At 42.6% G+C, this 27,964-nt stretch overlaps 1 protein-coding gene across 1 annotated transcript; it reads right to left on the minus strand.

The window, feature by feature from the left end:
* Window positions 1–144: 144 nt before the first annotated feature.
* On the minus strand, window positions 145–27,964 carry LOC129813918 (integrin alpha-6-like). The gene is made up of 24 exons (XM_055866540.1): window positions 27,674–27,964; window positions 18,468–18,589; window positions 18,265–18,344; window positions 17,918–18,179; window positions 16,833–16,964; window positions 15,745–15,958; window positions 12,092–12,285; window positions 9,090–9,312; window positions 8,860–8,949; window positions 8,704–8,765; window positions 8,342–8,511; window positions 7,467–7,604; window positions 5,559–5,671; window positions 5,315–5,474; window positions 4,890–4,973; window positions 4,725–4,804; window positions 4,558–4,635; window positions 4,333–4,435; window positions 4,020–4,196; window positions 3,723–3,821; window positions 3,524–3,634; window positions 3,270–3,368; window positions 3,056–3,181; window positions 145–1,060 (listed from the first exon to the last, which is right to left on the minus strand). The coding sequence occupies exons 1-24, from the start codon at window positions 27,853–27,855 to the stop codon at window positions 986–988; spliced, it is 3,174 nt and encodes a 1,057-aa protein (XP_055722515.1). The 5' UTR covers window positions 27,856–27,964; the 3' UTR covers window positions 145–985.

A 27,964-nucleotide genomic window follows, 5' to 3' on the forward strand; every position in this document is an offset into this window, starting at 1 on the left:
TCCTTTTGTATTTCTATGTACAATCAAATATCCACACTTCGGAGACAAGCCTTGGAATGGTTAGAGGAAGACTGTGGAATGTTAGGTAGGAATTCGGTGTCTCTGGGAATGTCTGTGGGAATGGGAGATCCAGCATTCTGCCATCATTAAAAGTAACTCATTCTCATTCCAGCTAGTTATGCAGGCTTTCATTTCCAGGATTTCCAGTTGGTCTTTCTCCTTGTTTTTTTATCTGCAATGCGTTGTAGCTGGGAACACGCGTTAATTAACCTGTTAACCTGTTAACATCTCACTGCCATTACAGGAATAGTTCATTCCCCAAACTGAATTTATGAATTCAAAATATGAAAGCGTATGAGAAAGGTTGATTTAGGGGTGAACTATCCCTTTAAGTATGGCACTGCAAGTGCTTTTACAGAGCCACCAATAGTCCTACAAACAGAAAGATGCTATAAACCAGAATGAGAGCAGTCGAGGAGCTTTGAAAGAGGAAAGGGAAGTGCTTGAAGTTCCTATAGCAACCAAAGAACCAGAAACCAGAGACAGAGATTGAGAAAGAGCTGCAGGGTCTTTGGGGTGATAGATGAACATGTCATAATGATTCTCAACCAAAGCATCAATCCGGGATGGCCATGCATGTAGACAGTCCATAACTCAGCCATAACAGTTGGAAAGAAAGATATTTCTAAGCAGAAACTTGAAGTGCTTTCTACAGAAACCTATAAGCTGAGCTCTTAACATTTCAATCCATCATCATAGTAGTCATCATCATAGCATTGCATTTGATTTCATAGCGCTGAGCCCCTTTACTGCCAGTCTTTTATTAAAAGCGGTTTCCTCTCCTGCGATAGAGTTAGTCTGCAATGTTCCACTGGGCCCGTCCATCCTTCATGCCACTCTGTGCCCCACCAGGCATGTACACTGAAGATGGGTCTAGATGTGTTTACCCTGGAGACTGACAGCTTCTTTCTCTCTCTTTCTCTCTTTATGCATCAGACGGCGTCAATCGCTCTTTGTCAGAGGGTGGGGCATCCTCTTTCTTCTTCCCGAAGAAACCACACTAGAGAGAAGCAACGCATTAGTGTGTGCAAAAAAATATTATAAGCAATTTAGGTCAAAAGAGTCCACATTAACAAAGGAAATGGAAGGATTAACAGTATAGATAGATAACAATAAAAACTGTACCATAGAGGCTCAGAGTACTGTAAGTTAGAGGAAAAACTCAAAGAAATGGAGGAACTTATTCTAGAAAGATCCCGTGTAATATAGTATCAAAATATACAAACTGGATGGAATATTATTAAAATTATTTTTGGATCTTCAACATAGAAATGCTACCAAAAATAATGTACTGGAACTTGTTAAAAATGATGGAGTCACTCATGATTCACCAAACTATGTTTTGAAAGAGGAAGTAAAGTACTTTAAGCATAGGTTTTCATTTCAGTCTCATCCATCTCCACTAACCGAAGTTAATTGTATGGATTTCTTTCCTATTAACAATGTAAAATGAATGTGAAGGCCGAATTACAGAGGAGGAACTTCTTGATACAATTAAAGCCTTTAAGGCTGGGAAAACTCCAGGGCTGGATGCCATACCAGTGGAAGTATACAAAACTTTTGAAGTGCTTTCAACAAGAAGGTCTGATTTCATTATTACTGAAACAGGATCCAAGTGGTAAATATAAAGAACCAGTCCATTTAAAAAATTGGAGGCCTCTTACACTTCAGTGTTGTAATGCAGAAATTCTAGCTAAATGCTTGGCGAATAGAATTAAAAAGGTATTGTTGTATATTATTTATCCTAATCAGACAGGTTTTTTACATGGACGATACACTGGAGATAATTAAAGACAAGTACTGGAAACAATAGAGCACTATGAAATATCTGGGGAACCAGGCCTGGTATTGTTAAAGTCATTTAAATGTTGAAAGATAATGATGAAATAATTCCCACTCTGAAACCTTATAACTGTATGAAATTGATTAGAATCATACATTTATTATCTGATGGGTTTGTTTAGGTATAGTCAGTAAAAGTATAATTAATGAGGTGTGTAGTTTTAGTCAGAATTAGGGAAAAACAATATGAGCTGTACAATATGTCTCTAAAGTGTCTTAAACACAGACTGTCTGAGCAAGATTCGGTGCCGACCTTGGCTAGGGGCCACAGAGAGATTGGGGACAGGGAGTGATTCTCACGGTCCCTAATCTTTGTTGGCTGGGTAGCAGGACAGTATGTGTGTAGGATACCTACTGTTTGTGTGCAAATGTATGTGCGTATGAATTCTGTTTGTGTGCATGAGTATGTGCGTAAGGAGCTAGTATAAAATTAATGGTTTTGTACAACTAACCAGCGCTCTCGTGAATAAACATTTGACTATTTTAGACTGGGCCTCTGTCTGTTTTCATTCCAGTATCTTACAAATCCTGGCTAGCAGACTGAGTAGTTTAATCGAATTGGTTTATGAACCTGGAGAACATAATTCTCATGATAGGTATTCATAGCTGACTTTGAAAAGGCCTTTGATAAAGTACGACTGGAGTTTATATATAAATGCCTAGAATATTTCAATTTTGGAAAATCTCTTATAAAATGGGTTAAAATCATGTATCGTAACCCTAGGTGTAAAATAGTAAATAATGGCAACATCTTAGAAAGTTTTAAACTGTCAAGAGGAGTAAAACAAGGTTGTCTGCTATCAGCATATCTATTTATTATTGCCATCGAAATGTTAGCTGTTAAAATTAGATCCAACAATAATATTAAGGGATTCGAAATCCATGGCTTAAAAACAAAGGGTATGAATACTTACGTAAATAAGGTATTTCTATATATTTTTTTTATACATTTGCAAAACTTTCTTAAAACCTATTTTCACTTTGTCATTATGGGGTATTGTGTGTACATTGCTGAAGATTTTTTTTATTTAATCCATTTTAGAATAAGGTTGTAGTGTAACAAAATGTGGAAAAAGTCAAAGGGTTTGAATACTTTCCAGAGGCACTGTATATACTGTAAACAGTTTCTCTGTGCTCCCCCATGCTGCCTTACCTTCCAGAGCAGGAAGACCAGCAGGCCGAGCAGCAAAAGTCCTAACAAGATGGCCACCAGGATGATCCACCATGGCAGTCCTCCGTACTGAGCCACACGACGCTCCGGGAACACCGTCACTCTCACCTGAGAAAGACAACATCAATCAAGCATCAATAGAAAGTAAAAGAAAGTGAAATATGTTTTGTGTTGAAATGTGAAACTGATAAAGTACCTGTGTCTCAGCGTTCCTCAGGACCATGTTTTTAGCTGTGCCGTCCACTCTGAGAGAGGCTTTCACTATCACGTCCAGATAGTTCAGCTTAGAGTACTCCTGTTGGGAATCACAGAGGGACATGAGTGTGGACAGGGGATTGAGGTGCAGTCAAATATCAAAGAGGTGTGTGTCGAGGTGTGTGTGTGTGCGTGAGTGCTTGCGTGCGTGCGTGTGTGTGTGTGTATGTGTGTGTGTATGCGTGCGTGTCTTACCTCCAGGAATGTGCTGTTCCAGAGGCGAGATCTGAGCAGGATGACTGCATTACTGTCCAGGCCCTGTAGGGAGCAGTGAATCTCCACACACTTTGCCCCATCCTCACACGACTGTAACACACACACACACCATATTACAGGATAGCTCGTACACGACTAACAACATTGATCAACTGGGAGAGAAGGAGAGTTGTGTTACCAGAGTAGTGTATTTCCTTTTGTCAGTCAGCAGTGCGATGGTTCCCTCAGGTTTGTCTGTCTCCCCTACAGCTCGCCTCCTCCTGCTACTCCTACTCTCCTGAACACAGTGTAACAGAAGTTAGATGCATGGTAATTTGGAACAAACCTTCCATTGGTAAGCATCGTACAACAGAGTTAACTGTATTGGGACTGTTAGTGTAGTGTGTTAGAGTTTGACTGTGTATGAACACTTGGGACTGTTAGTGTGTTAGAGTTTGACTTTGTGTTAGAGTTTGACCGCCCAGTGCTTGCTAACCTCTTTGACAGTGAGTGGGTTGATCTCTCTCTCTGGAGAGCATGTGATCTGTTCCAGACCTTGGGAGTCCATCTTCACCAGGTACAGGATCCACTTCCCCTCCACAGTTTCTTTCGGCCAATTGATGATCAGGGAGGCGGTGCCATAGGTCTTCAGGGGCTTCCCTAGGTTGATCACCTGTCAATCAAAAGACAGATCAAAGGACAGGTCAGTTCAGTTTTTAGTGAAATATGAATAATCCTGTTTGGTTTATGTATTTTTTTTTCATTTTTTTGTGTGTTTATGAAAATAGATAAAAATACATGATCCTTACCCTGAACTCATACTCGATCGGGCTTCCGATGTCTCCCTCTGACTTCATGTCGCTCTCACCTTTGACCTCTCCAGTGAAGTAGACCTGGGAAGGCTTGGCCACTCTAGGGAAACATGTACACTGTGAGCACAAACACACACAACACCTTACTAAAGTTTAGATGTTGGGAGGTCTCACGTGTAAAAGCACATTAAAGTGAGCAGCTGGCAAATAATATTTTTTTACCCTGTGAGGGACAGCTGCAGCTCGATCACCACTTTGGCCTTGGCCTTGACTCTGCCCACCTTCTGCTGGTCACTTGTCCTGAAAGGTCAGAGATCAAATCAGCACTGTTGGTAAAATCCATATCTATTTCATTATAGACATGACAGAGGAGTGTGTACTCTACTCACGTCTCCAGCTTCAGGTCTATCTCCAGCTCTGTGGTGTTCAGGGAGATGCCTGCTGTACTCAGGATTATGTAGAACGTCACCTAAACAAACAGAGTGATATGTTAGCGCATGCACGCACACACACACTCACATTAGTGATCATGATTAGCTGATGGTGTCTCTCACCTCTGAGTCTCGCTTGAAGGGGTTCCCCAGCTCACAGTCTGCCTGAGAGCCATTCTTATTGGCCACACAGGACACCTGCCTGTCCTGCAATCAACAACAAACAGCCAATCACAATTCAGTACCAGTCTAAAAGATGGAAGAGGGAAAGGAGAGAGAGAGAGTGGAGTGAGAGAGAGAGAGAGAGAGAGAGAGAGAGAGAGAGAGAGAGAGAGAGAGAGAGAGAGAGAGAGAGAGAGAGAGAGAGAGAGAGAGAGAGAGAGAGAGAGAGAGAGAGAGGAGAGAGAGAGAGAGAGAGAGAGAGAGAGAGAGAGAGAGAGAGAGAGAGAGAGGAGAGAGAGAGAGAGAGAGAGAGAGAGAGAGAGAGAGAGAGAGAGAGAGAGAGAGAGAGAGAGAGAGAGAGAGAGAGAGAGAGAGGGGTAACTCACTGCCTTGGGTGCAGAGTAGGAGGCGGAGTAGGAGAGAGAGGAGGGGAAGGAGGCAACCAATGCTGCCTCATGAGCATCATCTCCATTCTTATTGGTCACTGTGATCTCTAGGGCGATGTCCTTCTGGTCGCTAAGGGAGACCACTGGCACCCCGTTCTCCCTGCAAGGACACCAGCAGACTATGTCAGCATTGATTCCATTCACCCAGGTGATGGTTGGTGACAGGTTAATGTGTTCTACTCACATAGGTAGTAGATGGAAGTCCTTGTTGGCTTCTCTGTAGCAGAAGCGGTGCTGAAGCTGTAAATTACTCTGACACAAATTATCACTGCCACATCCTTCCTTCAGGAAACTCACCTACACACACAGGGAACAACATGCCAATCACACAAACTCACCTACACACACAGGGAACAACATGCCAATCACACAAACTCACCTACACACACAGGAAACAACATGCCAATCACACAAACTCACCTACACACACAGGAAACAACATGCCAATCATACAAACTCACCTACACACACAGGAAACAACATGCCAATCACACAAACTCACCTACACACACAGGAAACAACATGCCAATCATACAAACTCACCTACACACACAGGAAACAACATGCCAATCATACAAACTCACCTACACACACAGGAAACAACATGCCAATCATACAAACTCACCTACACACACAGGGAACAACATGCCAATCACACAAACTCACCTACACACACAGGGAACAACATGCCAATCACACAAACTCACCTACACACACAGGAAACAACATGCCAATCATACAAACTCACCTACACACACAGGAAACAACATGCCAATCACACAAACTCACCTACACACACAGGAAACAACATGCCAATCACACAAACTCACCTACACACACAGGAAACAACATGCCAATCACACAAACTCACCTACACACACAGGAAACAACATGCCAATCATACAAACTCACCTACACACACAGGGAACAACATGCCAATCATACAAACTCACCTACACACACAGGAAACAACATGCCAATCACACAAACTCACCTACACACACAGGGAACAACATGCCAATCACACAAACTCACCTACACACACAGGAAACAACATGCCAATCACACAAACTCACCTACACACACAGGAAACAACATGCCAATCATACAAACTCACCTACACACACAGGAAACAACATGCCAATCACACAAACTCACCTACACACACAGGAAACAACATGCCAATCACACAAACTCACCTACACACACAGGAAACAACATGCCAATCACACAAACTCACCTACACACACAGGGAACAACATGCCAATCACACAAACTCACCTACACACACAGGGAACAACATGCCAATCATACAAACTCACCTACACACACAGGAAACAACATGCCAATCATACAAACTCACCTACACACACAGGAAACAACATGCCAATCATACAAACTCACCTACACACACAGGGAACAACATGCCAATCACACAAACTCACCTACACACACAGGAAACAACATGCCAATCATACAAACTCACCTACACACACAGGAAACAACATGCCAATCATACAAACTCACCTACACACACAGGAAACAACATGCCAATCACACAAACTCACCTACACACACAGGAAACAACATGCCAATCACACAAACTCACCTACACACACAGGAAACAACATGCCAATCACACAAACTCACCTACACACACAGGAAACAACATGCCAATCATACAAACTCACCTACACACACAGGGAACAACATGCCAATCATACAAACTCACCTACACACACAGGAAACAACATGCCAATCACACAAACTCACCTACACACACAGGGAACAACATGCCAATCACACAAACTCACCTACACACACAGGAAACAACATGCCAATCACACAAACTCACCTACACACACAGGGAACAACATGCCAATCACACAAACTCACCTACACACACAGGAAACCACATGCCAATCACACAAACTCACCTACACACACAGGGAACAACATGCCAATCATACAAACTCATACTAATACAGAGGGAACATGCTTTGAGCAGGCAACAGTTGTATAACTCTGCCACATACAGTAGGTGACCCAAAGCTGCCTAATAGGAGACTGTGTTACGGTTGTTATTGGATACCTCAGCACTGGCCGTGATAGGCTGGTTGGAGTCGAGGATGGGCGTGAGCCCTGGAAGCGCTCTTCTCTTCCTTTTGGAGTTCTGTATCTCCACGGCAACCTCAATGGGGATTCCCCTAAGCTTGTCCTTAATGTTCTCCTGTTGATGACAGACACACGGAGTACAGATCAGATATACATGGTAACAGTGGTGGGAAAAGTGCTCAATTGTCATACTTGAGTAAAAGTAAAGATATCTTAATAGAAAATGACTCAAGTAAAAGTGAAAGTCACCCAGTAAAATATTACTTGAGTAAAAGTCTAAAAGTATTTGGTTTTAAATATACTTAAGTATTAAAAGTAAATGGAATTGCTCAAATGTACTAAAGTATCAAAAATTAAAGTTAAAGTATAAATCATTTCTCGTTTTTTTTTATTGACGGATAGCAAGGGAACAGTCAAACACTCAGACATAATTTATAAACTAAGCATTTGTGTTTAGTGAGTCTGCCAGATCAAAGGCAATAGGGATGACCAGTGGTGTTCTCTTGATAAGTGTTTGAATTAGACCATTTTCCTGTCAAAATGTAACGAGTACTTTTGTGTGTCAGGGAAAATGTATGGAGTAAAAAGTACATTATTTTCTTTAGGAATGTAGTGAAGTAAAAGTAAAAGTTGACAAAAATATAAATAGTAAAGTGAAGTACAGATACCCCCCCCAAAAAAACTACTTAAGTAATATTACTACTTTAAAGTAATATTACCTAAGTACTTTACACCACTGCATGGTAATGACATACTACTGACAAAGGCTAGAGGAGACTTGTCCACATTTCACCTACAAGGCTGGTGAAAGACTGTTAACAGTCACTAGTTTTGAGAGTTGTGATGCAGTACCTGTAGAGTGAGTTTGGCAGTGATACACTCCTTCTTGCCCTGTGCACTGAGGGTGAGAACACCAGTGGACTCGTAGTCATGGTCCTCGCTGGAACGTGTGGAGAAGGTCACTCTGGGGGGAAGACCCTTCTTCCTACGCTCCGCATCCGCTTCAAAGGAGTACGCCACCGCTGTGGAGGGGAGAGAGAAAGAGACAGAGCAAGAGACAGAGAGATAGAGAGAGCAAAAGAGAGAGAGGGGGAAGTGAGAAGAGAGAAAGGTAGAGAAAGAGAGGGACAGTTACTATTGCATGCTGATCTAAAGCATTAAAAGCCCATAGAATTATTTATTTTGAAATCATAACACAAAAGGTGTTGTCTTACTCAGTTTGGGGTTGTAGGATTTCGGGTTGGCTGTGTAGGAGAAACAGGCCTCTACCTCCAAGCTGGGAACACAAAGTCATGAGTATTTATGAATATGGTTTAAATTGTTTATACTTTTCCACATGCAGATGAGCAGCACACACACAGCAATCTTACCAAATGTTGTTGCCACAGTTCTTCTTAGTTGGATCAATCTCCTTTGGCGTTGTCTTGACAACCTTCTGGATGTTGATGACTGGCCGAGCTCTGGAGTAACATCACAGGGTCACAGAGTCAAATGTTTAAAAGTCAAGAAAGTGGCCCAAAAAAAGTATAACAAATGGAATGTATTTAAAACAAAACATTGTGGGGTAGATGACTAATAGATGATCAATTGCCATGGTTACCGGTAGACAAACACAGAGTCGGAGAGGGACCCTACGGCCAGGTCAGGGTACGAGTTCTTGTCCAGGTCCATGTTACCAGCTAGAGAATAACCAAACAACCTCGTCTTCGATGGCGTCCCTGACAACACCTGTGCCGGTTTGATGTTGATGCCCTGAGCTGAGCCGTGGTAGATGAACACCTTCCCTGACCCACTGTCATCATATGGTGCTCCCACAGCAATGTCTGACAGAGAGAGAGAGTCAGGATTACACACTGTCTACATACACACACAAAGGCAAAGACAGACATGTGTGTACACACACACACATAGGTGCATTTTTAGGATTTCCACATATGAGGAACATGTTTCAACAGGGTCTGAAAAAAGGGCTTTTAGAAACACACGTCATGCAGTTGTACTTCATAGACATGTTTGAAGACATTAGCTAATTATTCTTTTTTAACACACAAATGGCCAAATGCAGGCTACTGTGCAAATCACTTTTCAGGTAGGATGCAATTTATAATAATTTGTTTCATTATTATTATTATTGAATATCATTGTTATTATTGTAGGTCTATTCATTAATCTAAACCAGTTATTTAAATATTCAAAACGTGTTTTGTTTCATTCTGTTGAGACATTTTTGTTGGCTAAATGAAGTGTTTTCAATTGTATGCTCCTTATTTAGTTTAAGATATATCAGTATCACTTTTGTAAAATAAATATCATTAGTCTATTTCTGTCATTTGGGTATGTTATGCTCTAGCCTTTCTTGTTAATACAGTTTTGAAGGTTTGGTGTGGTTATTAGCCTGTTATACTGCAGGCCTATGACGGCAACTCACTCCGACAGTTGAACTTGAGGTGAGGAAGAATGTTTTAGGCCCACCAGAGTTACTCTTATAATCTAACAATATAATACTTAGATTTAATTTTTTTAAATTCTGATTTAAAAAATTACGAATAAGCCTCCTTCTGTATGCCTATATCTGTGTGCTCGATATTTAGTTTGAGATGGGTTATAAGTAGGCCTTTTGTAAAATAAATATCATTAGCCTATTGTTGTAATTTGTAGGGTTAAGTAGGCACTAGTCTGTCTATGTTTAAAGCAGTTCACTGTCAGGATTTGGCCAGGATTGTTCAGCTTTTGGTCACTAGATGTCCCCATTGCACCTTTTTTGAACCTTTTGTTTTTTCCTTGCTCTAATTATTGTTTGCACCTGTGTGTCGTTTTCTTGTTGGTATTTAAACCCTGTGTGTTCCTCAGTTCTTTGCTCAGTGTTTGTATGTTAGCACCCAGCCCCAGCCCCAGCCCCAGCCCCAGCCCCAGCCCCAGCCCCAGCCCCAGCCCCAGCCCCAGCCCCAGCCCCAGCCCCAGCCCCAGCCCCAGCCCCAGCCCCAGCCCCAGCCCCAGCCCCAGCCCCAGCCCCAGCCTTGCTGTGAACATATATTTCTCTTGTTGGATTTTCCAGAGGTTCTCTGGTTTAGTTCTTGTTTATTTTTTATTAGTCTTTTGAGGTTTGTTTGTTCCCTGCTATTTTTACCACTTTGTGGAGTTTCTTTGTATTTTTGGAGGATATCCATTTTTTCCTCTTGGCTTTATTTTTGTCATTGTGGATTTAGATTCTTTGCCTGAAGATCTTTTCCTTTTATTAAACCACCATCTCTAGCACTGCTGTGTCTGCCTCATCTTCTGGGTTCTGCCGACTATTAGTGACTGTTTCTCACACCGGGTCCTGACAGTTCACAAGTGTTTTGTTTCATTCTGTTTCATTTTGTTGGGCCAAATTAAGTTCCAACTGTAAACTAATGTTGTGTTTGCTGAGATATAATACCCTGCTTTTATTTTCCCTATAAACAATGTATTGTCATTCATTTAAGGTGAGGGAGAATGTTTTAGGCCTACCAGAGTTACTTCCATAATCTAACAATATAATGCTTATCTGTATAAAAAAAATATTATGATCGAAAGATAATGAATTTGCCTCCTTCTGTATGCCTATATCTATATAGCAGACACAGTAGCCTACTGTATCTGGCAAAGCTAAAGAACAGCATGTTGGGGTTGTTTGGATATGCTACACATCAAAACACAACGAATAGTGTTTTAAAAATGTGTTCTAGGCTGCTTGTAAGGATGTAATGTGGCTCATTTGGCCAACATCCCTGGTTTATTGATGGCGCTGGCTGTGTGGGTGGACACCCTAATGGGTTATGCAGCCAACACATATGGATGACAGGTACATTTCTCAAATGTCTGATGAATGAAAATCTTCCCAGTCATTTGTCCGGTGCCAAACGTTCCTAACAGAAACCCTGATATATGGTGTATGGTGTGTATAGTATAGGCTACAGTAGGCTACAAAATAAACTTTCCAGTGACACTGACTCACCCAATGATGAAGATGAAGTCAGCATAGTCTACTCACCGGTGATAGCCGATGCACTTGTACCAATATCTCAAAATAAGCTGCTATTCACTCAGAATTGCTCAAAAAGTTGTTGAGAAAAAAATAGTTAGCTTCTACAGAAATATTAGTCTTCTCTTTCCAGCAGTAGGCATTTGCTTTCAAAACGGTAGACCCACGTTTTTCTCACGATTGTATTTTGAAATTTGTGAAAGGCAAACTGACAGCCGCAACCAACCATAGAAATATAACACATAGATGGCAGTTCCCATTCAAGTTAGGACTGCATCCGATGTTAGTGTACCAGTGAGTTTAACAGTCAAAGTGGTAGGGTAAGAGGTTCCAAAATCCTACTATGGATTATATCTATGGCCACAACGCAACAAGCTGTTCTATATTTGACCTGTCTGATGCCCAACTTGTGGCCTTCCAGACTGTAAGTGCTTGTGATAAAACTTAATCCACAGCTATTTCTTTTAAATTATGCTCTTCTGTGTAGTATTTTGAATTATTTGATTTATGTCTGTTCAGATTGAAATCATTTTGCCAAAATTATTGTGCTACACCACCTCCAGCAACCATGCCTCCCACCGCTATGCATACCCCCTCACCCTGATAACCGTCCAGGTTCAGATCTCCCACGTTTTCTACAGCCAATCCGAACATGGAGTCCTGAGGTCCATCTATCCTGGTGGGCGTGAGCTTACTCCAGACTCCGCCCTTGTTAATATAGGCATAAATAGCTCCGCCCACCTTTCCATCCTTCTCAAAGAACTGAGGGGCTCCCACCACGATATCCTGCCACCTAGAGCAAGAGAGAGACAGAGAGAGAGAGATGACTCAGAGAAACGGAGAAAGATGTCGTCTCAACAAGGAACTAACTGTCTCATCTCAAAGATCATCTGAGAGGCTCAAGCCATAATATCCCTCACTGTGGAGAGAGATAACCTGTGATATCCCTCACTGTGGAGAGAAAGAAGCCATGATACCCTCCACTGTGGAGAGAGAGAAGCCATGATACCCTCCACTGTGGAGAGAAAGAAGCCATGATACCCTCCACTGTGGAGAGAGAGAAGCCATGATACCCTCCACTGTGGAGAGAGAGAAGCCATGATACCCTCCACTGTGGAGAGAGAGAAGCCATGATACTCTCCACTGTGGAGAGAGAGAAGCCATGATACTCTCCACTGTGGAGAGAGAGAAGCCATGATACTCTCCACTGTGGAGAGAGAGAAGCCATGATACCCTCCACTGTGGAGAGAGAGAAGCCATGATACCCTCCACTGTGGAGAGAGAGAAGCCATGATACTCTCCACTGTGGAGAGAGAAAAGCCATTATACTCTCCACTGTGGAGAGAGAGAAGCCATGATACCCTCCACTGTGGAGAGAGAGAAGCCATGATACTCTCCACTGTGGAGAGAGAGAAGCCATGATACTCTCCACTGTGGAGAGAGAGAAGCCATGATACCCTCCACTGTGGAGAGAGAGAAGCCATGATACCCTCCACTGTGGAGAGAGAGAAGCCATGATACTCTCCACTGTGGAGAGAGAGAGGCCATGATACTCTCCACTGTGGAGAGAGAGAAACGGACCATGATATTCTGTCTTTGATGGATAGATGGACAGGTGAAGTGTAGTGTATAGATTTGCCTTATTGATGAAGGGAGATACATTTGAGAAGAGAGAAATTCCATAGGCGGGCATGTTTTTTCACGGGACCTCCTATGTGCAACTATTTTATGGGAGTAATAGTAAAGACCATAGGCAGCTCACGTTTCAAGTTTGGGGAAGCTTGGGGAAGCTTACAATTTCTTCTACCATTTACACCGATCTGCGTGACAGTTATGATTAATTTATATACGCATTTTCGTGGAACAGTTTCATTTCAATAATAACGTTTCTGTTTCTCAAACTCATTGTCATGTGGTTAATCATAAAAATCTGAAGTAAAATGATAAAGAGTCGAAAGTACAAATGAAGCTAAGGCCAAAAGCACCAGAGTCATATGGACACATTGATACATGGTGGATCATTGACAGCTCAAGAAATGAGCGCATAAAACTCAGCGATAGCCTACAGTATAGGCCAATGCAGCAGTAGGCCTATAAATCCTCTTAGAGTATATTGACACACCGGTGCATCAATCTAAGTAACATAATAAAACAATCCCCATCAAAATCCGTCAGTTTAAGCTAGAGAATCTGTTTTGTTTTGCTTTGACAGCATCTCAGTCCACTGCATCCACCTATATGGGTCTACAGGCAATACGCAAACAGTGAGTTTGACCAACCGAAGTCCTGCCCCTGTGTCTACCTCACATATTTTCCAGTATCCCTTGTGGTGTAAACCCAGAAGAGATTAACATTCTGCTAATTCGCTTCCTACTACTTACACGCTTCATTTTTGGAGCTTTTTTTTTCTAGATTTGATACTCACAATTATGTCTATGTCTCTGTCCAGTTTTGAGGAGCGTCTGTGCAAACTAGTGAGACATACAATAGCCTTTATAACCCTTCGATGTGGTTGTATATTTGGACAAGTGCCCAAAAGACAACAGCTGGAGGGAGATATCATGGATATCACAAAATTTTTACAACGACACTGATGTCAAAGAAACATGGAGAAAGATTTGGGACCGGTATGATCGTAATCTGAAAAAGTTGAAGGAGACGAGGAGTGGGGCTGCCGCTGATGGGACTGTATTGGCTTCGTGTTCACATGGAAACCATGTATTGATACCATTTCACTTATTCGGCTCCAACTATTACTAGGAGCCCGTCCTTCCCAATTAAGGTGCCACCAATTGTGCATGGTACCATGGATGGTGTCTATTCCTATGTTTCCCGTTTCTCAGGTACGATGTACTTTCACAGGACCATCGATCAGTACTGTGTCCGCTCCGTCGGCTCTCAAGTGAGACAGAGCCCTGGTGATTTTGTATTATTCACACATTAGGGTGGTGGGTAATTTACTGTGGTTTTTCTTTGTTGCACGTTTTTATGTTTTATGTTTTTATGTACAAAGGGAAGCCCAGCCGCGAGCTGCCCAGTGACACGAGCCTACAAGACAAGCTAAATGACTTCTATCCACGCTTCAAGGCAAGCAACACTGAAGCATGCATGAGAGCACCAGCTGTTCCAGACGACTGTGTGATCATGCTCTCCATAGCCAATGTAAGTAAGACCTTTAAACAGGGAATTGTTTATTGTCAGTACGTGTGCTTTATGCGACTGGTGCGATACGGGTTTTGTGCCCATGTGTTTTGTTATTTTTGTATGCCGGTAGTTATGTACATTAAACGGCTCCGGCTATTTACCAAGTTCTGCTCTCCTGCGTTTGACTTCCATGCCACCAGTTACGCACCCCTTGACAGATGCGCCATATCTTCGCCTCACACCCCTCTCCTCGTTGCATTTTTTTTTATTATACTCAAGACACATTATCTAACACAGATTTGAGATGCTTTTCACTGACAGCCGCAACTCAATCGGCTAGGTATATTGCAATTCACAATACCCAAATTGTGGGATTGCCAAATAAGCATAGCCTTACACACTTGTGATTTGAAACAATCCACAGCTATTTTTAAAAACAAGCTAATGAACCTCTGTGGCTAAGTCATGCTCTCTGGTGAAGTATTTTGAATGTTTTTACTTTGACCGTAGTAATTATATAAATCAATTTACTTAAGGGGAAGCCATTAACCTAACAGTGCACTGTGTACCCTGCCAACTTTCTTTTTAAATTCGCAAGAGTCTGAAACCAAAGATCTGTATATAATAACAAGATGCTCATGTTTCCGCCCTAACAATGGGAGTTGTTGTCCCAAAGGCGGGAAGGCAGGCGACAAACTTGGGTCTGCATATTATGCCCATAAAAACGCATTGGACTTGTTCTGGACAGATTTTGGCGAGAGTGAGCCCTCTCACTTCACCTCTTCCTCTCTGCTGAAACTAACAAGTGAAACAGCGCCCCTCTGTCTTACTATATGTAGCCCGTGTATCTGATTCTGTCTGGTCAGAAAAAGTATGACATGCCATACTCTTCTACACATACTGAGACAGAGGGGTGCTGTTTCGCTCGCTCGGATGCTTTCTGAGATTGAAGCTTCTTTCTGTCTGCGCGAGTCTCGGTCAAATAAATGATCAATATTCAATATGTTATTTGGACAGACAAGGAGGTACGGTAGGGTGGACCAGGCCCCCTAAGCCCCGCTCATTACGCCGGCCCTGGAAATAGTATCATGGTCTTGTCTTCTCATACCCGTCTCCAGTGAGATCCACCACAGCGAGGTCGTAGCCGAACGATGAGGCTAACCCCTCCCCTTCCAGGATGTACTCTGGTGACAGCATGGAGGACTCATCAGACTCCTTCTTTAGCAACACCACCTCTCCGCTGTGATGGGCTCTCGGAGCCCCTGCAACCACTGTCAGCTGACCCTTCTTCGTGATGGCCTTCCCTGAGTCCAGAGAAAAGCCTGATAGGAGAGAGATAATTCACCAATCAATCAATCAATCCGTCAGTCAATGTATGTCCACATAGATACAGACATGTTTCAGGTGAGATGGTGCTTTACTAAATGTTTGATGCACTGCATGGTCACAGATATGGATGGAACACTGACTGAGTTTACACAGGCAGCCCGATTCTGTTTTTTTTCCTATTAGTTTGTCTTTCACATCAGAACTTTTCACATCAACTCTTTTTCAGAGCTGATCTGATTGGTCAAAAGATGAATTTATGAAGAAAAGATCAGAATTGGGCTGCCTGTGTAAACGCAGCCAGTGACTGACTGTGGCTGTAGATGTAGATGGACAAGCAATAGAAGATCATGTTATAATAATGTTGTGCTGACCATGCATGACACAACATGAAGGGACCAAACCAAACAGAAACACCAACCCATTCCCAACACGACTGATGACACCAATATGTTGCATTCGGATCGGCCAAAGCTAGGCGCTGTACAGATTCACTGATTTCTCCATCATATAGATCTATTCAAGCCCGGTTGGTTGGAAGTGGATGTGAGTTATAGCATCTGCACCACACCTAGCTCAGGTCGATGCTCATGACTAGCACAATGTTCCACTGTGCCTGATGATGACTAGGGCACGGAGCGATGTTTATTATTGGCTCTGGAGAGGATGATGTCATCACGCAGGTAGTCTTACAATTCTAAGTAGCTATTGGCTGTCACATCAGTCTCCATAGCAACCTGGGGAGGAAGTGACTTGTACACAAACGGTTCACGCTGGAGCTGGACACACTGGTCATGAAGAGCACACATTGAGGAGGGAGAGGAGGGAGCCAGAGAGGGATGAGGGATGATACAAAGCAGGGGTACCTACCCAGGTAGCTGTTAGGGGGCACAGGGACCAGGTCTGGGTTTAACTGGTTCTCATCGCCCACCTCATAGGGCCCGTCTTTATACGAACGCATCTCCAACAGAGTGCTGTTCTTATGCTCTACTCTCACCATACCTGGAGGGAGGGAGGGAGGGAGGGAGGGAGGGAGGGAGGGAGGGAGGGAAAAGGAGAAGAAGAAATGAGAGGAGGATGAGGATGAGGGATAGGAAAGTGAAGAAAGGGGGGATGGAGATGAGAAGATGAGGACAAAAATCTCAACACAAGCATATAATAAATGGAAAAGCGTTTGATAAATAAATAACATGCAATAAATAAATAACACGTGATAAATAAATAACACGTAATAAATAAATAACAGGAAATAAATAACACGTAATAAATAAATAACAGGTAATAAATAAATAACACGTAATAAATAATTAACACGCAATAAATAAATAACACGTAATAAATAATTAACAAGTAATGAAAAATTAACACGTAATAAATACCACGTAATAAATAACACATAATAAATACAATATATGAATCATGAGCTGAAAATAAAAGTAAAAAAGTAACGTACATGTTGATGTGACCCTAATCAAAATTTGACATTTTATCATTTTCGTTTTGCTTCCAGCAGAGGTCACTGTGGTTAATACATTTGAATATGATTGAGAGAGGAAGAGCCCATGCGGACTATGCTAATCTGCCTAACCCTAACCTCTGACCCCTCACCCTAACCCTACCTCTAACACCTGACCCAGACATAACCCTGACCTTATCCCCTAACCTTACCCTGACCCCTAACCCTACCTCTACTTGAACGTTACAGCGCTCACTGTTGCCCATAGTGGCCGGTTTCCACATCATCTCCCAACGTCCTCAGACATGGACGGACGTCCAATACTGACTTGTATCACGGGTGACATGCCTGTGAATACTGCACTGTTGGGTAGGGCTTGCAAGTTAAGCATCTCACTTTACTTGTGCATGTGACAAATACAACTTGAAACCCTGAAAGTTATCTGATCTTGTCTAGGGTTTTGAATCCAGGAATACACACTCACACTCCACACCCCTACCTTTCCAGTCATATGCTCCAGGAGCTCCAAACACTAGGTATTCATAGTCCCTAGTGAAGGTGGCAGACAGACCCTGTTGGCATGAGCCAAACCTCTCATGCCCGCGTGCCCGCCCCTCACAGAACCTCCAGTTCCCTCCGTCCTCATCAGACCGGGCATTGATTGTCAGGTCCTGGCTCAGCACGTAACACCTTCCTGTGATGTCACGAGACTCCTGGGGCGTGTTCACAAACAGACGCAGCTGGTAGCGGTGGGCACACGTCTGGAGAGAGATAGGAGAGGGATTGGTTAATGGAGCTGTCAGTCAAGTCAATGGCCAATCAGTTTGAAAGTGTGCACACACTTACCACAATCTTTCCTCCTGGTCCCTGGCTGTTCACTGTTACACCCATCCACTGGTTCTCCTTGCTCTCAGTATTCAGGTTCTCTACACACACAAAATCATCATAAAATCTTAATCAAATCATTCTGCCAACAGACAAATTCCTTGGAAGGATCTGTGTAGAAAGATGAAGACAGAAAAGAAGTGTGTGTTCAGAGGTGAGCTCACCATTGTTGTCAAACTCCACGCGGTTACAGCTGGAAGAAGTGGTGTCACAGTTGTAGAGTCCTCCTGTGACCTTTGACTTCTGACCTCTCAGAGCTTTGGCCCTCGGAGCACCAACCAGCAACCTGTAACAAACACCACAATGCCATGTTTGGATACAGGAAACAAACGCGCACACATGAGACACACAGACACAGACAGAAGTTTGGCCCACATAGCACCAACCAGCAATATTACAACATGGCTGATAGACACAGACACACATCTAAAATAGCACTCTATGTCCTTGTCTGACCTCCAGTTTACAAAGAGGTCATCATACAAATCTGTCAGTGAGCCAATAGATCTGTCCCAATGTGGAGCACCAAACTATGACAACCTGTGATAATCTGAACCAGCCTATCAACAGTCCTCTCAATGAGGACCAGCCTATCAACAGTCCTCTCAATGAGGAGCAGCCTATCAACAGTCCTCTCAATGAGGACCAGCCTATCAACAGTCCTCTCAATGAGGAGCAGCCTATCAATAGTCCTCTCAATGAGGAGCAGCCTATCAACAGTTCTCTCAATGAGGACCAGCCTATCGACAGTCCTCTCAATGAGGACCAGCCTATCGACAGTCCTCTCAATGAGGAGCAGCCTATCAACAGTACTCTCAATGAGGAGCAGCCTATCAACAGTCCTCTCAATGAGGAGCAGCCTATCGACAGTCCTCTCAATGAGGAGCAGCCTATCAACAGTCCTCTCAATGAGGAGCAGCCTATCAACAGTACTCTCAATGAGGAGCAGCCTATCAACAGTACTCTCAATGAGGACCAGCCTATCAACAGTCCTCTCAATGAGGAGCAGCCTATCAATAGTACTCTCAATGAGGACCAGCCTATCAACAGCCCTCTCCACTCCCCTCCCTTCATGCACACACACACACACACACACACACACACACACACACACACACACACACACACACACACACACACACACACACACACACACACACACACACACACTGGGCTTATTTTTTGGAACCTCAGACAAGAGGACATAGCTGCGGGAAGTAGGGGTGCTGAGGGTGGTGCAGCACCCCCTGAAAAATCTGAATAAATGTTTTTATAGTAATAAACATATTTTTTATCTAATTTTTGTAATAATTTTTTTTACAAAAGGTAGTGCAAAGGGTTTTTTACCAGTCCTGTATTAACGGACTGATATAGCCGTCTGTAGCACGGGCGAAAAAATTTTTGGTCCGAAAATATTTTTTCACAAAAGTAGTGCACTGGGCCTTTACTAGTCCTGTATTATCAGACCGCTATAGCCATATGTAGCTCTGGGTACATTGATAGGGCGGAGAGACATTTATCTTGTCAGAATATCATAGTCTTTGTTCCAGCTTAACTTGAAGAGGACAGTAGGCCTACCTACTTACAAAAAGTGTGTTTACATGTTTTCTTTGTTATTATCACCAGATAGGTGCAGTGAAATGTGTCGTTCTGATGAAGATATAAGATATTAGGTAATTTCGTCAAACTTGTGAAGCTTCTATGTTTATCGGTTGCTCATTCAACATATTTGCTGCTACTTTACTCAAACTGTTTTAACAGTTTCCCTTCCTAACTATATTACATTCCCTGAGATCAACCAGAAATATTTACAAGGCCAAACATTCCCAGATTTTCATAAAAAGGTATCTCGTTTCTGGGTAGGGGCACTTTGGGTCTGGAGGGAGCATCGCTCCTCTACTTCTCACAATGGTGCTCCTTTAGTAAAGTTCACATACGGATTAATTAGTGTTAGTTTAGTATAAAGTTTCTGTTACACCACCTAATTTCTTATATTTTTTGGGAACATTTCGCTGAATAGTCTAAAAGAAAATCTAATGTGGCCAAAACTCAACTGAACAGCTTACGCAACTAGGCAGGGTGTATGTCTGTGTGTGAGTATGTCTGTGCCTGGGTGACTACCTGAGCCCAGGTAATCAGATGACTGCTTTCACACTGATCTCAGAACAATGAGGATCCTTCGTGTTGCCCCCTGCCATACGTACATGTACACGCCACAGGAGGTTGGTGCCCTTAACTGGGGAGGACGGGCTCGTGGTAATGGCTGGAGCGGAATGAGTGGAATGGTATCAAATACATCAAACACATGGTTCCAGGTGTTTGATGCCATTCCACTCCGCTCTGTTCCAGACATGATTATGTCCTCCCCTCAGCAGCCTCCACTGACACACGCACGTGAACATACATTAACAGGAAGTCAGGAGAATAGGCGGATAGAAGAGGTATCCCCTTAGTCATGCCCCTACTGTAGTCTATGATCAGAAAACCCTCCTTAAAACTTAAAACAGGAGATGATCCTGAATCAGTGCATAGCAGAAACTTGTAGAGGGAGACAGGGAGTGAGAGAGGGAGACATGGAGTGTGAGAGGGAGACATGGAGTGTGAGAGGGAGACAGGGAGTGTGAGGGAGACAGGGAGTGTGAGAGGGGGACAGGGAGTGTGAGGGAGACATGGAGTGTGAGAGGGAGACGGGGAGTGTGAGAGGGAGACCGGGAGTGTCAGAGGGAGACAGGGAGTGTGAGAGGGAGACAGGGAGTGTGAGAGGGAGACATGGAGTGTGAGAGGGAGACGGGGAGTGTGTCATACGCTTTCACTCACCCCCCTCCTCCCCTCTATCTCATTCTTTCAGTAACTCTCTCATTCTTTCAGTAACTCTCTATCATTCTTTCAGTAACTCTCTCTCTCATTCTTTTAGTAATTCTCTCTCTCATTGTTTCAGTAACTCTCTCTCATTGTTTCAGTAACTCTCTCTTATTGTTTCAGTAACTCTCTCTCATTGTTTCAGTAACTCTCTCTCATTCTTTCAGTAACTCTCTCTCATTCTTCCAGTAACTCTCATTCTTCCAGTAACTCTCTCTCTCATTCTTTCAGTAACTCTCATTCTTCAGTAACTCTCTCATCTCTCTCGATTTTTCAGTAACTCTCATTCTTTCAGTAACTCTCTCTCTCTCTCTCATACATAGAGCAGAGTTCTGACAGACTTTGGAACATAACATATACACATGCGCTCCAGATCCCTTGCACATCCGCATGTACCTGAGACACACACACCTTGCAAGCCAGTTCCTCCCTTGCCTGCAGGTATCTAAAACACACTTACGCAAACACACACCTGTAGGGCATAGAACTGTAAATGAGTCAGGTTGGCAGATCTTGGCGTGCCTGTCGGGCGTGGCACAGGTGTATGGCTCACATCACACACACCCTGGATGCAGGAAACAGTTCCAGGGAACACACACCTTAACTGGCTTGCCTACTTAGTTTTTAACAATCACTTTGGTACTAATTTCAGAACCTTGTGTTCATTTTTCAAAACTCTAGACACAAAACTCAAAACGGTCATCACTTGTAACTGTCACGATCGTCTTTAGGTGAAAGAGAGGACCAAGGCGCAGCGGGATATAAATACATGTTCACTTTATTAGAAGATGAAAACGAACACGAACACGAACACAAACTAGACAAAACAACAAACGACCGTGAAGCTACAAAACGAAAGTGCAGACACAAGCTAATAACGTCAAACATAGACAATTACCCACAACCTACCTAATGCCTATGGCTGCCTTAAATATGGCTCCCAATCAGAGACAACGATAGACAGCTGTCTGATTGAGAACCAATCCAGGCAACCATAGACTTACATAAACACCTACACAGAACACAACCCCATGAACTCTACAAAACCCCCTAGACAATACAAACACCCTAGACGAGACAAAAACACACAAACATCCCCCATGTCACACCCTGACCTAAAAATAATAAAGAAAGCAAAGATAACTAAGGCCAGGGCGTGACAGTAACACAGGCTGTCCAATGTTCCAAACATTGCATTGTGCATTCACATCTTTAAAGAAACCTTGCACTTGCAGAATCATTGGTTCAAATAACTAATTTATCATGAAATACCATAGGAACATTCATTTAGATCACCCACACACAAGGTACCAATAGTTTCACTGTGTAGTTGTTCGTACAATCATAAAATAATGTAGTACAAAATATGTGATACATGTTTCATTATGCTACTACACGTAAAAACATCACTGTAAAAGGACTAGTAGAGAGAATACTACAGACACAGTGGAAACATTGAAAAAAATATGAAATTTATTGATGAAATATATTAAAATCACAACATAGGTTTCTTTGAATCAAAGCAAAAATAATTAGCTACAAAAAAATAAAAAACAGTTAACGGTCAACTGCAGTGTTCCTCACCTGGCTTACTGTAAAACATCAACTGCAGTGTTCCTCACCTGGCTTACTGTAAAACATAAACTGCAGTGTTCCTCACCTGGCTTACTGTAAAACATCAACTGCAGTGTTCCTCACCTGGCTTACTGTAAAACATCAACTGCAGTGTTCCTCACCTGGCTTACTGTAACACATCAACTGCAGTGTTCCTCGCCTGGCTTACTGTAAAACATAAACTGCAGTGTTCCTCACCTGGCTTACTGTAAAACATAAACTGCAGTGTTCCTCACCTGGCTTACTGTAAAACATCAACTGCAGTGTTCCTCACCTGGCTTACTGTAACACATCAACTGCATTGTTCCTCGCCTGGCTTACTGTAAAACATCAACTGCAGTGTTCCTCGCCTGGCTTACTGTAAAACATAAACTGCAGTGTTCCTCACCTGGCTTACTGTAAAACATCAACTGCAGTGTTCCTCACCTGGCTTACTGTAAAAAGCTAAACAAAAGATTGATTACTGTACTTCTATATTTCCATCAACTTTGTCATTGTGGATTTGGCTACAGGTTCTCATCCACATCACAATGGATGTTTTCATTAGCCAAACATCTTGGGAAGAATCTTCTGGCATGGCGAATCCAGGCCTGACACTGGTCTGCCGTGATGTCATTGCATGCGTCATCCATGGCCTGGAGAAGGGTGGCTTGTTCGTGAGGGCGTCTATCATATACCTTCCACCTCCATGTGGAGAAAAATTCCTCAATCAGTTTAAGGAAAGGAGAGTATGGGGGTAAGTACAGGGTGGTAAATTGTGGATGGGCCTGAAACCATGCTGGCACCATTTGAGCATGGTGGAACATGACATTATCCCACACAATGACATAGGTCACGCCATCAGCTCTACAGACCTGATTTAGCTCATCAACGAAGGTTACATTTGAACAGCGAATCATGTGGCTGCCTGCAACTCAATATATAGAGTATGTAGAGTAGAGAGCTTTAGATGTTGTTCGACCAAACATTAGAATGGGCAAGATGCGTAATCTAAGCAACTTTGACCGTGGTATGATTGTTGATGCCACACATGGTGATTCCAGCATCTCAGAAACAGCTGCCTTCCTGGGATTTTTACACACTACAGTCTCCAGAGTTTACAGAGAATGGTGTGATAAACCAAACACATTCAGTGAGCGGCAGTTCTGTGGGCAAAACAGCTTGATAATGAGAGAGGTCAGAGGAGAATGTCCAGACTCATTCAAGCTAACAGAAAGGCCACAAATCCTCAAATAACAGCTGTTTAAAACAGTGGTGTGCAGAAGGGCATCTCTTAACGTACAACACCATGAATAATTCAGGCTATAGTGGAGGCAAAAGGGGGTCCTACCCAGTACTAGATAGGTGTACCTAATAAAGTGGCCGGTGAGTGTACAGTAATGTCAAATCTGAAAACATGGTCTGGAAAAGTGGTACATGGGACCATAGAAACAGTGTCTGATAAAGAATGATGATGAAATATTACATCCATAGATAATTTAGTCCAATTGGTTCATGTTCCACGGTAATTGGTGTCAATGGATCTCGTTATCCTGAAACGTTCATGATCTAAACATGGAATATTCCTCGTCAGTTTCCATAAAAGTATGCATTAAGAGTAATGCAACAGGTACTTATCATTTTGAGCAGTTGTATCAATTGATAGTTAGATCATTGTAATGAAATGAATAAACAGTAATTTCAGATGTAGTGTGTGAATTTCATTTTGAAATGGTAATACTTTGATGTTAAGTTGTGTCATTTTGAACAGGTGATTTTAGTTCAATGAACAAATTATCTTAGCTTTATGTGTATTGTATCCAAGCAATTGGAAAAAGTTTTAGAGTTTTGAAAAATTTGCATTTTGATCATTGGTTGTGAGTTTTGTGTCTAGAGTTTTGAAAAATGGCATCAAGGTTCCGAAATTAGTGCCAGTGATTGTAAAAAACTGTTAAAAAAAAAAAAAAAAAAAAAAAAGCACACCCCCAGCAGGACAGACAGTAATTTCTGTAAAACTGATCTACTGAGGCAGGCAGCTAAGAAGTGTAGCCTCTGGAAACACCATAGGGCAGCAGGTAGCCTAGCGGTTAGAGCATTGGACCAGGAAACGAAAGGTGGCTGGTGTGTGTGTGTGTGTGTGTGTGTGTGTGTGTGTGTGTGTGTGTGTGTGTGTGTGTGTGTGTGTGTGTGTGTGTGTGTGTGTGTGTGTGTGTGTGTGTGTGTGTGTGTGTGTGTGTGTGTGTTTAGATGAAGTTCAACTTCTATATATGATAACTGTATAAACTAAAGTCATTTTTTCTACATGAGAACTCATTGAGGGAAACCCCTTTAAGCCAGAGTATGAAATCATGTTTCTGTCTCTACTGCCTGAATGTTCACAGGGCTGATGACCACTTGCCTCAAATATAGTCAGTCTAAAACTGGAGCAAACTGTGTGATTGAGTTTGTTCAGTCCAGTTCAGGTCAGATCTAAGAATTCTCCTCATTACAGAAAGTTACAGACCTGACTTATAACATTCCAGGCCTAGTTAAAAGGGTAGAATCTATTCTAAAAGGCAAATTCATTCCAATGATGCTTTGTCCATAACAGTATAGTCATGTATAACATTATGGTATTGAATGGGTCTGGAAACACACACACACACACACACACACACACACACACACACCACACACACTGTGGGTCTTTTACTGGGCCAAAAGAAGGGTTCTTTCACATCAATTAGACTGTCTGGAAAAGATATAAAGCCTTAGCTCGAAACAGGTTTTTGACAATAATGTACTGTATGGATATGGTTTAAACATAACACCACTGTGACCCTGACTGATACAAATGACATAGTCCCTGCTGCTGGTACTGCCGCCACCCCCTTGGCCAACGTGGTCTCAGGGCAATTCATATTATTCTGTATGTAAATCTGTGACTCTCATTCAGTAACATAAATTACATTACGTTATGTTACATTATGAATGGAATAGCGGTCGTACAATATCATACAAATTATTGGATGTATAGTATCATACATCTTACCCAGTCGTAAAATAGCATATGAATTGGATGACATAACTTATGATACATCTTGGTGGACGTATAGTATTGTACGTCTTTCACTGAGACCGGGTTGCTTGTTGAGCTGTATCGACAAAGGAGAATTACGGGGAGAATTTACGTTGGCGGTTAGGGGAACTTACGTAGCAGGTTAGCTAGGTGAATTTGGTTAAGTTTAGAATAAGGGTTAGGGGTAGGGCTATCTAAAATACTACAGCTGTCCCCAGCCATCCTCCCCGACCAACCTGTCTAATTTCATTTCTGTCTAAAGTAACTAGACCATTAGTAAGTACTGTATAATATGTCTTGGAGGGGCTCAGAAATACTTAAAGCATGTTTTGTATGGCTCTGAGGCCAGACTGCCTTATGTGACCCAAATGACAATGGCAAGCTCTGTTCCTACAGGTTCACTTTACTCTACTTTGAGGAGTGAAGAACCACAGCATATGGTGCACAGGAAGGGACAAAAATAATAATATCATGTTGAGTACCTCCATAAATAAAGTACCCTGATCTGTGGCTAAGTGAAACTCCCAAAGGGCCATTTCTATCCGGAGCTAGTAGAATTAAGCAATAAGGCCCGAGCGTTTGTTTTATATGGTCAAAATATCACGGCTAAGGGCTGTTCTTAAGCACGACGCAACGTTTGTGATATCACCATTATCACAAACCCCCGAGGTGCCTTATTGCTATTATAAACTGGTTACCAATGTAATTAGAGCAAATTTTGTCAAACCCGTGGTATACGGTCTGATATACCATGGCTGTCAGCCAATCAGCATTCAGGGCTCGAACCACCCAGTTTATGAATCTCTGTAGAGCAGAGGAATATATCGTTTTGGAATCAGGAAACTTTTTAGTTGTAAAGGTAGACTTCACCAAATGACATTACCATGATGTTGGCTCCCGAGTTACGCAGCAGTCTAAGGCACTGCATCTCAGTTCTAGAGGCATTACTACAGGCCCTGGTTCGATTCCAGGCTGTCTCACAACCGGCTGTGATTGGGAGTCCCATAGTGCAGCGCACAATTGGCCCAGCGTCGTCTGGGTTAGGGTTTGGCTGAGGTAGGCCATCATTGTAAATAACAATTTGTTCTTAACTGACTTGCCTAGTTAAATAAAAAAAATCATGAGCAGCAGCCCAGGAGATATTATGATGAGTGAGATGCAAGACTTCCCTCTCACACAGTCACACATAGTATCTGCACAGGTTCGCTTCATGCTGTTCACAGCGTGGTAGCCAGGGCACCAATCTGAGGGTGAATGAAACGCACACTTCTTATAGCGAGGTGCTGCCTAGCGGACTAGAACACTTGGAAAAGAAAAGGAGAGCCCCACACTCTAGGAGCTCAGATGCAATAATTTTATGACCAAATAACCAACTTTTCGACAGACAAGCTGTCTTCATCAGGGCACCAAAACAGCAGACAAGTTGATCCTCCCACTTCAAAGCCCTTAGTTGTTGCGGAAATTGACCCACTATTCTGTTTACTTTCTGCATCTCCGTCATATCGCTGAGTCTACCTTTAAGTCATGAACTGCAGTATGATTGGAGGGGCTTACGGACAGGCACAAACCTGCAAAGGGCAGTGAAAACCCACCAAGAATGAACCGGTAAGAAAAACATGCCAGTCTGAAACTTGAACTACATTTGGACAACTAAATTAGAGAGAACTCATTAAGATATTTCCTGATTAAAGGTAAGAATGAGGTTGAGACAAGAAACTTTTGCAAAGAACCTGTGAGCCTGTGAAGTAGACTACAGTAGCAGTAACCTGTTAAACATTTGGTTCCACAGCTGGAATGGAAAACAAAAGAAAACAAATCAAAATATATTTTTACATGTATTTTTAAAGTAAGGTGACTTACATGGTCTTATCCACCGGATCTAACTGCCGGTGCATAGCGAGAGAGAACCCGAAAAGGCTCCCGGGCTCTCCGTTCTTTATCAGGACGTTTTCTGTGTCCAGGTTGAAAGATGATATTTGCGTCCATTCCAGGAGAAAGATAAGCGATAGAGATGAGAGGAATTGTATCCATCTATCCCCCATGGCAGCAAGGAGAGTTTATTTCTGTGTGATTGAAAATAAACACCGTTATGTCTCCCGGTAACTCCACCAGTTTATCTGTGGTATAACTCACGCTCCAGTTAAGTGATGT

This window comes from Salvelinus fontinalis, chromosome 17 (assembly GCF_029448725.1).
Source record: "Salvelinus fontinalis isolate EN_2023a chromosome 17, ASM2944872v1, whole genome shotgun sequence".
Lineage (NCBI taxonomy): Eukaryota > Metazoa > Chordata > Actinopteri > Salmoniformes > Salmonidae > Salvelinus > Salvelinus fontinalis.

Bases quoted from the DNA above. Each gene is read 5' to 3' on its own strand.
- LOC129813918 (XM_055866540.1), bottom strand. From the start codon at position 27,855: ATGGGGGATAGATGGATACAATTCCTCTCATCTCTATCGCTTATCTTT. The intron at 8,950-9,089 runs GTAACCATGGCA...ATGTTACTCCAG, and splicing joins GACTCTGTGTTTGTCTACCG to AGCTCGGCCAGTCATCAACA. The intron at 7,605-8,341 runs GTACTGCATCAC...TGTCATCAACAG, and splicing joins CTGCCAAACTCACTCTACAG to GAGAACATTAAGGACAAGCT.